The sequence below is a fragment of the Branchiostoma lanceolatum genome, chromosome 7, assembly GCF_035083965.1.
Source record: "Branchiostoma lanceolatum isolate klBraLanc5 chromosome 7, klBraLanc5.hap2, whole genome shotgun sequence".
Taxonomy (NCBI): Eukaryota; Metazoa; Chordata; class Leptocardii; order Amphioxiformes; family Branchiostomatidae; genus Branchiostoma; species Branchiostoma lanceolatum.
Genome location: NC_089728.1, coordinates 13,118,157 through 13,131,761, shown reverse-complemented (window position 1 = coordinate 13,131,761; position 13,605 = coordinate 13,118,157). Strand labels below are relative to the sequence as shown.

At 40.0% G+C, this 13,605-nt stretch overlaps 1 protein-coding gene across 1 annotated transcript in view; it reads right to left on the bottom strand.

The window, feature by feature from the left end:
- Positions 1-13,605, bottom strand: part of LOC136438372 (uncharacterized) — a 110,950-nt gene that overhangs the window by 83,272 nt on the left and 14,073 nt on the right. The window contains exons 9-25 of the mRNA XM_066433140.1: positions 11,289-11,538; positions 10,637-10,854; positions 10,270-10,326; positions 9,872-10,043; positions 9,108-9,401; positions 8,450-8,722; positions 6,568-6,758; positions 5,958-6,075; positions 5,623-5,763; positions 5,268-5,422; positions 4,436-4,644; positions 3,804-3,874; positions 3,207-3,335; positions 2,584-2,720; positions 1,988-2,168; positions 706-878; positions 36-138 (exon numbers count right to left, since the gene is read on the bottom strand). Of these exons, the coding sequence (XP_066289237.1) occupies positions 36-138; positions 706-878; positions 1,988-2,168; positions 2,584-2,720; positions 3,207-3,335; positions 3,804-3,874; positions 4,436-4,644; positions 5,268-5,422; positions 5,623-5,763; positions 5,958-6,075; positions 6,568-6,758; positions 8,450-8,722; positions 9,108-9,401; positions 9,872-10,043; positions 10,270-10,326; positions 10,637-10,854; positions 11,289-11,538 (2,872 nt within the window). The remainder of the gene's footprint in view (positions 1-35; positions 139-705; positions 879-1,987; positions 2,169-2,583; positions 2,721-3,206; positions 3,336-3,803; positions 3,875-4,435; positions 4,645-5,267; positions 5,423-5,622; positions 5,764-5,957; positions 6,076-6,567; positions 6,759-8,449; positions 8,723-9,107; positions 9,402-9,871; positions 10,044-10,269; positions 10,327-10,636; positions 10,855-11,288; positions 11,539-13,605) is intronic.

The following is a 13,605-nucleotide window of genomic DNA, read 5'->3' as shown; positions in this document are numbered from 1 at the left end:
TAGATGAAGGTGAATGATGTAAATTGAACAATCACCGGTGTCAAAGCCTGAGGTAAGTGGGGGTGAAACCACCCAAGATTCGTCCACTTCTCCTCCTGTCAGGTCCACGGTTCTTGTTCCTGCCTTATCCTCCGAGAACTGTGTGAGCAGAGGAGTATGTCAGAGATAGTGAGGAAAGCAAACAAGGTGTCTCTTATCTAAAGGCAAATATTATGGAGACAACGTTTTTGATATTACATTAAGTTACATGTCCATTCCTTTTAAGATTAGATATATGAAAAGAAATGGACATCAATTTTTATCCTTCCATCAATAAAGATGATCATTTATGTTAATCATGAACAAATTTGTAAGTTAGTAAGGAAAGCAAACAAGTTTTATAAAAAAGTTTTCAATAGTATATTATGATAACATAATCACATTACATGATTATTCATTTTTATGTCAGAATATAAAAAGATGATATCATTTCTATCCTAATATCTATCAAGATATTACCATCTATGTTGATTATGAACAAGTCTGAAACAGTGACCAAAATCAATCATTGTCAACGTTTATATTACATTTGAAGTTGACGGATCAAGTGATAAGAATGATGGTTATAAGTAAACAACATAATTGCATGTTTGGTGGTAGCCATTCATATCTGCATTAAAATCATGAGTCCATTAAATAAAGTTCTAATTAAAGATCTGAACTCACTTTGAGGACAAACTCCACATTGTTTTTCCCCTCCTGAGAGGAGTCAGGCACCCGAGAACAGAAGTGTTCTACCAAACAGTCCAGCGTGACCGTGAGGACCACGTACGTCGTGATGTCACGCGGGACGGGGGTTTGGAGAGGGGTGAAGGTGAAATCCCTCAGTCCCAGCAAGTCTATGGCAATATAACATAACATCATTAATTTCAAATGTTCTCTATGGAATGGATGATACACTTCTTTGTTGCACAACCCACAGGTATCACCTGCAAAACTTTTTGCAGTTCTTTTGCTGACTTCCTCAGGGAATACATAGTACTGACTGGTTCTTCTTCCCACTGCAGCTTAGTTGCACTGAAGTTAGAAATATATGGTCCCAAACCAGTCATTAGGTGGGTCATACATTCAAGTTCAGTCACATTTGAGACCACATTTTTCAAACTGCAGCACCAACCTAGCATTTGGAAGTAGATTATAGTTACTGTTAGTACAACCAGTCAGCATAACAAATTATATTATCATATTGCAGAAGGACAATTGTACATTGGCAGGTGATCCATTGGTTTGTGCGTTTTATCCATTTAATAATAATATGCACCAACTTGATCATAATATTGTATTCGGAGAAGATGCATCTAGAGTATGACAGAAATTTTGATGAACTCATCGGGTGCAATATCAGGGATATAAAGGCTACAACTGACACAAAGCCTTGATGCACAAAGATCTTTTTTGACACAATCTGCCTGAACCATTCTTTCAGATTAATGAAATTTCAATACATATAATAGACAGCGCATCAGTAAGTATGCATGAATGTTGATGAAATTACAGATACAGTAAAGCCTTTAATCTTCAGTAATACCTAAATCAGATTATATGCTGACAAATAAATGATGCGTTCACAAAGAAATAAACAATTTATGGTGTGCAAAGAATTTTTATCATGTATTATGTAATACCGGTAGTACACAAGACTTGCATTGTCAATAGCCAATGAAAATCAATCTCTTCATTAAGCTACTTAAAGGCTTACCTAAGGAAATTACCCCCCAAAAAAAGTGTAGGATTTTCTCTAAAGACTGAACTTACATATGAACAAACTTACACCTGACATGAATACTAAGTTCACCTGTCAAGAAAGTAAGTATACAACATATACCTTTTTGTGACATTTACTTTGCTCTGTGGGGAAAATATGTACATCATAATCACAATTCTTCCTTCCTTCCTTCCTTTCTTACAGCAGTAGGAACAGTGCAGGAATCACTGCTTTGAAACTCACCTCCACTGCATTTGAATAAGTACTCAGCAACAGCGACATTGTTTCCCTCGTCAGTCTCGTCGTAGACGTTGTCGGTGTCCAGTTGAACGATGAAGTACGACCTGCCGCAGAACGGCCTGGTCTCCCCTCCCGACAGGATCCGCAGGTCAGGCTGGTTGTTCACAGCTGTGCTGAAATCAACCTGAAATGCAGAATGACATAATGCTAACTTCTCAATGTTCTACATTTTAATTATATCATAATGATTGTAATGTGTAACAAGCTGTTAAGGACTGAAAGCTGCAAAACTTCTTCCCCAACAGCTATCTCCCACCACATAAGCAATACCACAGCTTGCCCAGAATAGAATGCAAAAACCAATTATAGCTTTGCTGCAGTACCAAGGAAGGACACTAGGATGCCAAAATCAAACTTGACCTTTGTTTATCCAAGATCTACCCACATACCAAATATCATCGAAATACATGAATGGCTTTTTGATCTATGCTAGCCAAAGTATGGGGATACCCAGAAAAATATGTAGACACACCAAAAACAATGCCTCCCATGCAGAGGTAAAGAAAGTATGACAAGTTTTGATACTTTTGTTGACAGACCTGTGCTGAGTCATAGATGTCAGTTGCTAGTGGGTGTGGGGAGCTGTCTTCCGCTGGGTACTCCACTAGCAGCATGTCGTTCTCATCCAGCTGACCATCACGGGACAGGAACAACTTCATCTTAAGTGTGTCTCCAACTGTGAAAAGTACAAGGAAAGACGTCAAATCACAAAGGTTAGTTTAGAGTTGAGGTGAGTCCTTCCCACATCATTCTATAGCCAGGACACGCAGGAGGACTGCTCCACTGCTAGTAGCATGTGTTCAACTTCCATACTGTTTCCCATCAGTGTTGGAAATGGAATCACCAACAAAATAAAACATTATCAATTTCAAAGGCACTTTTAGTAAACCCTTTCCCTGATGCCAACTTGATGCCAATTTGATCCTAAAAATCTACCTTCTACCAGGGAGAATGTTAGGTATTAGAGTTAAGTTCAGATATTTCCTGATCTATTCTGGCCAATGTAGAGTCAATCTACATTTTTGTACAATTTTATTCATTTCATCTAAAAACAATTTCACACTTCAAGTCAAATGTTACAATTCCATATCCTAGTGTACTTGGGACGGAAACACTGATCAAGAAATATGTAGCACAAAGCTTTGATCAGATTCATACATACCCACAGTTTTGGCTCCTTCCAATGCTACATCAATGACAAGATCAAACGCGACATCCCTTTCAATGTAGTCTGGGCTCTTTGCACCCTTCCCTGGAACCTTCCACTCTCTGACACTTAAGTCAACAATATCTGCAGAACAAAGGAAAGTTTTAAACATGAAGTCAGATTAAAATTCAAGGGATATCATAGTTTTCATACATGGAGGGCATGTCAGCACCATAGACAGCACAGTCTAGGCATTAACATTTAAAAAAAGGCGGTCATTTATGAGAACTATTTCCTCTAAATTTTCTCAAGATGGTTGAATTTTGGGGATTGAGGTAAATTTTAGATGCAAAATTGCACACTAGAGTTCAAGGAAAAGTTTCCTTCATAAATTGTGATTTGGCGGCATTTCAGCACTTACTAGGACAACATAAGCATCACATTCTTGGCCTAGAAGCTTAAGAGAAGGTGCAAAACTTCAGAAATTCCTCTAATCTCTCTTCAGGTTGCTAAATCTTTGGGGTTGGGGAATATTTAAGTGCAACAACAGTAATTCGATGGCATTTCAGCACTAAGGACAGCATACAGGGTAAGTAAATTTGATAACCTTACCGTGTGAGCACTGCACAGTGAGGCTATGTACTGCCATGTCATTGTCAGGAAACTGGTCAACAAAGTCCAACCTAGTCAAGAAAGGTACCAAAAAGTTCATGTTGGTAAATGAAGCCAGTTAAAGCAATTGTTGAGTAGTGAACAGTTCATATTTGGTTATGTTTGTTTTCTGTTGTTTCTGTATCAAAAGACAATGTTTCCTGGATCTTATTTGGCATCTGTTTCATAGCTAGTCGTGTCCTTATTTCCTTCCTGTCTGTTCCAAGTTTTATGCTTTGAGGCAGCACCAATTTAATTTGATGGTTCTTGGATATAAGAAACACACAATGCTGAACTTTAGGGCCAACATGAAAACAGAGTCAGAGGGGAAAGTGTGTACCTTGGTACAAATAGTATCCGGATGTGAATACAATCAGATGCAAGTTTTTTTCCCAGCATTCTGTTTCCATCTTGTCCTATTGCTGAATTTTTACTTTAAAGATTGCCCAAGAACCTGTAAACTGTAGATGTAAACTGTGGTATACGTAGCCTGATAATGATTAACCTTTAGCACTCTGAAGTAGCCGTTTGGCACCCAATCCCCTATGTGTTACATAGTTAGGCAGCAGGGAGAAAGTTAAAAAATGTTAAACCTGGAGGGTGCCACAAGGACCAGCAGTTTATTCCTCGAGCCGCAGTTGTCTCCAGGTAGAGTGAAGTACATGGCGGTCTCCTTGATGAAGGCCCTCTCTTGAGGAAGTATCACTTTCCTCATCTCTTGAAGGTCGGACGGTGAATACAGCAGGAACAAGGGCATCTCAATGTCGTCATCACTCAGCGCACTGTCATTGGACAGGTAGAACTGGAAAATTATGGAAATCATGAGAAAATATATCAGCCATAAATTTCCAATTACCAAAGGCAACTTCATCATCGATCATTTTCAAACTGCAAAAGATAACGGGAATGTTAGGCCAAGAAGTCCTGGCCGATAAATCAAAATGAACTGTTTTTGGATGCAAATTTTCAGTAATTTCTTGAAGGCAGAACTACAATTGGCAGTCCAAATCAGCGTTTGTCCTTGATATACTGTATTGCTCTTTGTCCATCATTTGACCCCTGAGCCTATCTCCATTATACATGTTCATAATGTAATATGCCCAAATATTAGACAATCATTTACAGTATCTATTGCATATGTATCCTTGAGAACAGCCAAGCTAATTTGCCCTGACATTTCAGTAACAGGCCTTAATTGGAAAAGCTAACTGGGCCAGCAGACAGACTTGTGCCTCTTGATGGGTTGAGTGAATGTATTTAACTGACAACTGGACCCCAAGTCCTTTTAATTAATCCTATAATTAAGTACATTTCATTTTGAGTGACTGCCATTTCTACAGTTCCTTTTTTTCTGCACAAAATCAAAGAAAGAAACAAAGTTGATGAAGTCTACGATAATAATCTATTTCAAACAGATGGACTGACTTTGAAGTGGAAGTTCTGCTGTCCCTCCGCTGCCCGTGGGATAGTCCTCTGTCCAGTGTTGGTCACTGTTACCTGCATGGTCATCTTCACGGGGACATCTGACCACAGCGTGGACTGTGGCATGCTGATGGCCAAGTCTGAGATCTTCAGAACATCTGGAAAAAAGAAAATAGATGTTTTGGTAACATATGTTATTTTGCTTTGTTTAATTATGCTTAATTTTGAGCAAGGTTTTATTTACTGAGGAGAGTGATTTGCATTTACATGCATAAGATGTTTCTTTCCTGATCTTTGTTGAACGTTATGTGAATAAAATTATGCAATAACTGAATACATTTGTAAACATTAGACTAACCTCGGGGACATCTGAGGAACACTTTGTTGATGCCATAGTTCTTATCACCGTCAGAACTTGGTTCAAGGTCGGATGTCAAATGCACACCGATGTACACGTCACCACAGTACTCCACAAAACCATGTACCGGGATCAGCAACCCTAGAATAGATCAGGACAGTCTTAATCACCACCCTATGTACAGTATAATTAACCATATCTTAACACCCCATCCTAAGGACTGCAATTCTTTCCAGTAGCATGCAACAGCCGGGATTCAAACACTTGACCTCTTGCTCTTTACTTCAGTCCATGTATTCTCTGTCATTGGACAAGCAATACAGCTTTGTACTCACCAATTGGATCAGTGAGCTTGAACTCAGTGGGAGAGGTCATGATCTCCTTGGCTGTCTCATACCGCTGAAGCTCACTCATGTTGTACGGGACCTCTTTGTCTGACAATGGATCTATGATCTGGGGCACATCATGTGTCAAAGTATCAACTGTGATAAACTTTTAAAAGGTACTATTTTGGCTGCTATTGTCAAGGCCATGCAGGGGTAGACCCCAATGGCAATTGATTGATCATGTAAAAGACACCAGGTCATCACGAACAATAATATGATGACTGCATTCCTTGACACCCACCTGGCTGCAAAGAGTCACTGTAAAGTTACAACTCCTTGAGGAATACCAAAGTATCAAGGAAAAGCAGAAGGATGAAGTGAAGTTTTAAAGTACAGTACATACAACACTAAATCCCAAAATATCTTAGTTGGTTTTATTTTTGCAGCTTGAAAGCTGCATTGCAAATCTGCAATGCCTCTCTGTTCCAAAATCATGACACCATGAAATAGTATTTTTGCTACTTGAAATGCTGCAAAAAAACAGGACCTGAAGTCCGTTCCACTCCTGCTGGGGAATTTAATTCCTGCAAAAATAAATCAATTTACAGTATTATTTCACCTTATCATGAGATATGTAGAACTTGTAGGTGAGGTGAGGGCTGCCGTCAGTAGAGAAGTTGGCTCCTTGCAAGGCCGTCCCAAACTCCAGCTCAGCCAGCATGCTGAAGGGGGCAAACTGTCCGAGGTCCACCACGTCCTCGCTCCAGAACCTGAACCCCTCGTTTGGCTTGAGATGGAGATCAACTTTGTCTGGAAAAGATAAGGGTGACAAAAAATCAGCCCAGGGCTGTTTCCAGGGCCTGTCCCTCCGTCCCGGGCCGGAAGTTTGCTTGTTGGGATGGAAAAAATGTCAGCCCATCTGTCAAAACAATGTGAACTCCATTACATGTAATTGAAGAAAATTTTTTGTTTTTTTAGCTTCAAATTATCAAAAAACGAAAATTTACAATATGGGCTCCCAAACAACGAGTGGGATGGGAACAAATGTAATGCTGGAGACAGCTCTGCATCAGACATTGTTGATTCTGAAGCAGGATTTAACACAGTGCAATTTCCAACACAAAACCTTAAGGGAAAATTGGACGTTCAGCTGAACAGCACCTATTAAGCCTTTGGTAAAGTCCCATTTTCCCTTAGTGTTGGAAATTGATAGCCCTGCTACTGAAAGAATTCTCCCTGGTCACACACTCAGACAAACTGTATGGTACAGTAAGGTCATACAAACCATGCTGCAAAGTACCCTTCCTGCAACGGGTAATCCCCTTACCCTCCTGCAACATGCAATTAGCAGTAAAAAACTTCAATTACGGGTAACATTAAAAAAGTTGGAAACCTAGCCAAATCGAAATTAGACCTGCCTAGATGCCAGTTCTGAAAAGGACTTTGGACACTTGCCATTGTGGCAAGAATAGAGAGAAAAAGTCTTTTCTACTCCACTAACCCATTCTGAAGGACAAGCATGTTTAGCAGTCTGCTTGTATACTGGATGATTTCTTGGAAGCTTTCCATCGTTTTCGTCTGTTCTCTAGACTTTGATTTCAGGCCTGTGTACATTTGAATGGCCCCAAGTGTCAAAGAGCAGACTATTGACCTTAATCTAGGGGCAAGGGCAGTGAAATGAGCATTGGCTCGTACCGTTGAACTCACGAGCGATTCTTATCTTTGAGGCAACGTCAAGCACTTGGCATTTCCTTTCTTCTGAATGCCCTTTAATTTCTTTCACACTCACAGACTGTGTGATTTGAGCCGCACTTAACATTTGACCAGATTTTGGTCTTAAAGACCAAACGGTAGATCAAAGACAATGGATCAATGTGTATTGAACTTTTGCACTGTTGAAATCTGAAGTTATTCAATTTTGCCAATTTTCAAAGTAAAGATTCCATGCCTGATCTTTAATTAGATTACCATGTACACATGAGAGGAACTTCTGGTCTGTTATTATCATGTAGAAACCTCTGGTTACCTTCTGGTGCAGCTGTGCATTGATTTTTGACTCAGTAATGGTCTGCAGACCTGAGGCAGTCCATGAAAATGAGAAGGGAGCAAAGCCCTTACACAGAATGGGAATGATTTTAATGGTTCCTATGTATTACAAAAAATATGGCATTGTGCAGTTAGGCAATATCATTCAGCGCCATGCGATAGATTCACAGATTCTAAAGCTTTTATCATTTTAAGGAATTATTGGTCACAATGGTTTGGTATGCTCGGATTATGAAATATTTGCAGTCACTGTGGTTTTATGTTTTGCAGTTTTTGGTGAGAGTCATCAAACTGCAAACATGCGCTCTATTTTACTAACTGTAACTGTACTACTGGTACAGTATTGTTTTAACCACGAACTTAAAACTCTTTTCCCCTCCTATAGCAAAATTAAGTCCCTGTAGATTTAGAACAGATTTACAGTAATAACTCTTATATAGTTATAATGAACTCACCATCAACACATTTGACAATAGAAGACACATCCACAACCAGCTCGTTGTTCTCTGTCAGCTGATCCAGGGGATAGTCGAGTTGCCAACTGGCAGGCGGGGGAACTCCCGTGGGGCGTACGGAGCGCAGATCCTGCAGAGCGGGGTTGCTCCCTGTCTTCACGGCAAGCCTGATGTACTTGAAGTTGTCGCAGACCTGGGAGGAAATCTCCAGGGGAAACTGGACGGTCATGTGCACAGAGGTAGTGTCGGCATTCCTCTGGCAGAGTTTCCCACCTGTACAACAATAGTTCAAGGAATTAGAATAGTTCAAGGCCTTGCTAATACTTGATGTCATTTTGCAGTAGATTACAAGAGGAGCTCAGCTAGACATTTGAACCCAGAAAATTAAGTCAAAAACCCTTAGTTGAACCACAAGACTGCCATGGCACCATTGTGTGAAGTGCAAACCCTTTGTTCATCTACATGTTTTCACCATACAACATTAAGAATGTTAGCAACTATTACATTTGTTGTAACATTACATACCTGGAACACAACGTTGACTAATAGCAAGCCAAAGTTGTCACAATGTTATTTCAACAGTTGTGGTCAGTTAAACAATTGCATGCAATGTCTTGACTATAAGAGTCATTCAGCTCCTTCAAAGACAGAAATTTACCTGAAGGTGACACAAAGTCCTCCTGCAGGTTGGGTGTCAAGACTCTCCCCCCTTCCCCTGCCCAGTCCATGGACTCAATCCTCTGCAGGAGGAACCTTTCGAAAGGTCCAGACAGCTCAGTGGTGTTCTCTGCGTAGACGTAGATGTTGAAGTTTGTGTCCTGGGCGTCAACGGGCACGTTGATGTTGCAGTCAACTCGGGTACATGCCAAGTCAAAGGTCAGGGTCAAGGGCGAGGCCACATTCTGGTAGATCCTAGTTGCACTAATGATGAGGTTGCTGATGCCATACACATCTGGAAAAGGTATGAAGGGTCTTAGGCTCTTTCCCGAAAGTTAAGTTTCTGACAGTGCTTAGCCAAAAAGTGACTTCCCATATTTTTCTTGCTTCCTGGCTCCCTGATGTTTTACTATCATGTTGTTTCCTGTCAATTCTATTATAAAGTATTATCTACAAACACTTCTTTGCCAATGGTTTTGTTGCAGCAGCTTTGCAGCCTATGCCTAATGGTAACTGTTTGACTCCAAAAGTTTCAAATATTGTTTCTTTTCTGACCATCTAGCCAATGTCATGATCATGAATACCCTTACCCTTAGGAAAAAACTTTGCCCTTAACATTATAGAGGTCTATAAACCTGGCCAGGCTTATGATCTAGATATATCCTAATACTGCCTCCCCTAACCACTTCAAACCTGTTACAAGTCCAAAAGAGCTATATATATAGTAAGCTCTTATCATCACCACCATCACCCCCACTGTAATACCTTGTGAGTTGCACTGCACCACGACTGGGTAGGCTGCAAAGTTGTTGTAGAGCAGAGGTTCCTGTCGCACAACCGCATCCACCACCTCCACCATCTGGACCACCATGATGGCCCACAAACGCGAGCAGTACTGCAGGTCCGTGGGGGTCACTACGGTCAGTCGCTGGTCAATCTGCGGAGGAGAGCAATGAGCCAGATAAGACAATGATGAACGGATGGATGGATGGATGGATAGATGGATGGATGGATGGATGGATGGATGGACAGACAGACGGACGGACGGACGGATGGACGGATTACAATTTACAATTCTATCTGCTCTAAAGAAATGGAATGCAAACACTAGTTAGTAGAAAAAAGAAAAAAATAAGCCCTAGGATGAAAAACTCCACACTTACACCATGTACTTCCTCTTGACCATATTCAGCAGGCACTCCTAGTGCAGCTGTAGTGAGCTGTGGACAGAAGAAGAGAAAAAAATTAAAACCTCAACTCAAATTTAAGGGATAGATAACTTTATCTTTGCACATTTGAATGTAATGAGCGTTTAAGGTTTGAATACCAAATATCAACTTAGGCTCTTTGTACCAAAGTTTCTTCAATCTGCTACTTCCCAACTGCTAGGTAGTGCTCCCAAATGTGGCTAAACATGCATTCCCCCTCATGACTGCATTAGATTTGCTGTTAAATATGGTACACTAATATCATAAGTTGATACCCAGTGATTTGCCAGCATTATGAAACAATTCACAGAGAGTTACATACCTTAGCATCAAAATCCTCTAACGGATCATAGACGTCGTCATGGGAAAAGTAAATGTTGATGGCGTAGGACTTGTCCAGGCCGTAGGAGACAAGTTTGGGTGTATTGGGGGCATTGACCTTTGCCTTGATGCTGGCCTGGATGGAGATGGCAGAGGGCGTGTCACACCTCATGATGTCGGTGATGCAGAAGGACAGCACTTCCAGGTCAATGTTCTCAACTGGACCGGAAAGGAAAAACGTTTTTTTATTTGGTTATTTTAGTATTCATTGAAAACATGATGGTACATTACACAGGTAAGCCAGGCAACCAAGGCTGGTGGCAGCTGCCCACAGAGATCTGAGTCAACAATACATAATAGAAACATGCTGAGCTTGTACAGCATACATTACTGCTAATTAAACAATTCTAACTAAGCTTATAATACAAAACCTAAGTATATACATAATATGTATACATAATATGACACTTGTGTGAAATTAAAGAAATGAGTCAACACAGAATCAGAAATTCATAACATTACGTAGCAAAGGTAACAGCTTAAAGGCTTACAGAAAAGCAAATTTTTTTTGTTTACCCAACTTAAACAAAAGATTTTAGACTTCAAGAATACAAGACACTTCAGATTTCTGTCATCAAACCTGTAAGACTGACCTGGGTGTGTGATGGGCAAAATCCTCCCCGTCAGATTATGCACAACAAAGTTGTTCCCAATCACTTCTTCGTTGATGTTGTTCCCCGCAACCAGCTTCACCATCAGGTAGTTGGGGGGACTGCCGGACCCCACGTCGCGGGCCAGGGCTCCCGTCAACTTGTTGGCGTCAACGGTCACGATCACATTCCGCAGCCAGACGGAGTCGCCAGCTACCAGGAGATGGTACGCCTCTGGTGGATAGAACACTTCCTGGAAGTACGGTAAACCACCAGTTTGAGTCCTAGGGGAAACTTTGAACTGCATGTATCATTAGTGTTGTTAACCTTTAGCACTTTGAAGTAGCTGTTTGGCACCCAATTCTCTATTATGTTTTTGACAAACACAACTTCTAGTCTAGGTCAAGTTCTTCCACTTTAAAGTTTTCGGAAAACTTAGTCTAACACTAGTAGCAAAAAAACGTTTGGCAACATGTTTAAATCTAAAGGAAACATGCAACCTAACATTAACAGTTACAAAGCCTTATAGGCTTCTGGCCTCCCCTGCATGTATTCTTTGCTCTATTTATCTTTGTTTTATATTGTACACATGCAAATAAACAATAAACAATAAAAAACGATAAACAATAAACAAAATTGTGCATGTATTGGAAAGATAAATTCTTAGACTTAGAGCCTCTTGGAGGAAGAACAGGGGGATAGAACAGTTCCTGAAGGAAACCACCTGTTTGCATGTAGGGAAATATTTGACAGTCATTTAATGAGAGGTTGTTTGAAAACATAGCAACTGAAAAACACTATTTCTGTTCCAGGTACTTATTTTGCCCCTGGTTTTAGGTGACATTACTTTAGTTTGACTACTATAGCAAAGGAAGACTTTTGGTGAGACATAAGATATATTTATATGAAAACCACTTGTTTTCATCTTGGGAAGCATTCTTCAAAGACTGAGCCTTTCCCCTTCTGTACCCCTTACAGGACAGGTTTACAGGACCTCCCAAAGAGGGGGCCAAATTGTTCCATTCTATTGTGGGTTGGAGTCAAACTCATGATCAGAAATGACAAAATGTAGTGTGTTCCTAGAGGACAACCTTTGTTAACACTCCACCTTTAGGGAAAGGATAAGTAATGGCGATAGTAATGAAAGCTGACCTTACAAAACTCCTCCTTACTTTGTTCTGTATCAAAGTCTCCTTTGACGCAACTTGAGGTCAAACAATTTCATCAGACTGCAATACTATACAGCTTTTAACACAAAGAGCAATTGGAAATTAAAGACCCTGCCACTTCAGAAGCAATGAGTCTTCCAAGCAAACAAAGAGCAATCATAATGCTCCCAGAAAATAGCTTCTAAAATATTCATGACGATGCGGCTTTCAGCATCTGATGACAAAGGGACGTGTTGCTAGACAACCGCAATGTTGTGACTTCTTTTATCACATGTGGATCTTTATATCTTTATAATTATAAATTACAAATTAATGGCCTCTGAAGGACCTAATATTCTCTAACAGTTTGAGGCGCCGCTGGTATATTTGCGTCAATACGCAGGATTGGAGTTAGCTTCCATCGAAATATATTTCTTAGCCTTTTTATTTTACAATTATTATATATTCCATATTACAGCTGGTCTCATGGAAGCCAATGCTGACCTCCACTATACACAATAAAGTTGTGCATCTTTTTCATGAGATACATGAATCTAGTTTGAAGTCTAATTTATAAACAGCTAATTACAATGGACACTAACACGTACATGTAGTAGTGAAGATGCAACGTGACATTCTGTGGCTAATTGCCAATTAGCATGAAACAACAGTTAAATATGGAAAGGCCATGTCAGCAAAGATTACTTCATGTACTTCTAAATCTAACATCAATGCTCTCCCTTACCTTTCTCTAACATTCAGGACATTTTTTTTTCAACCTTTATCTAACCTTGAAAGTATACAATATACACTCTTCGGCCAAGGCTGGTTTTTCAAGAGTTCAAGGTCCTTTTAATGTACCATCGGAAAATATAACAAAGCAATTTACAAAGATAACATTACAATCAGTATTCCATTATCATATTCAGCACATAAGGATAAGTTGACGATATAACATTATTTCACTATACGGTGATCGTAGTCAGTCCATAGTTACTCGTAGCAACATATTTTGAATGTTGCAACTGAAGGCGCCGTTCTCAAGTTCTCATCAAAACATTTAATTGAAAACATGTCAATTCAGGTCACATTTTGTATAATCATGACTGAGCCTGACAAGCCTGAGTTTTACCTTAATACGTACGTTCTGTGAAAGTGGTCGAAGCCAACAA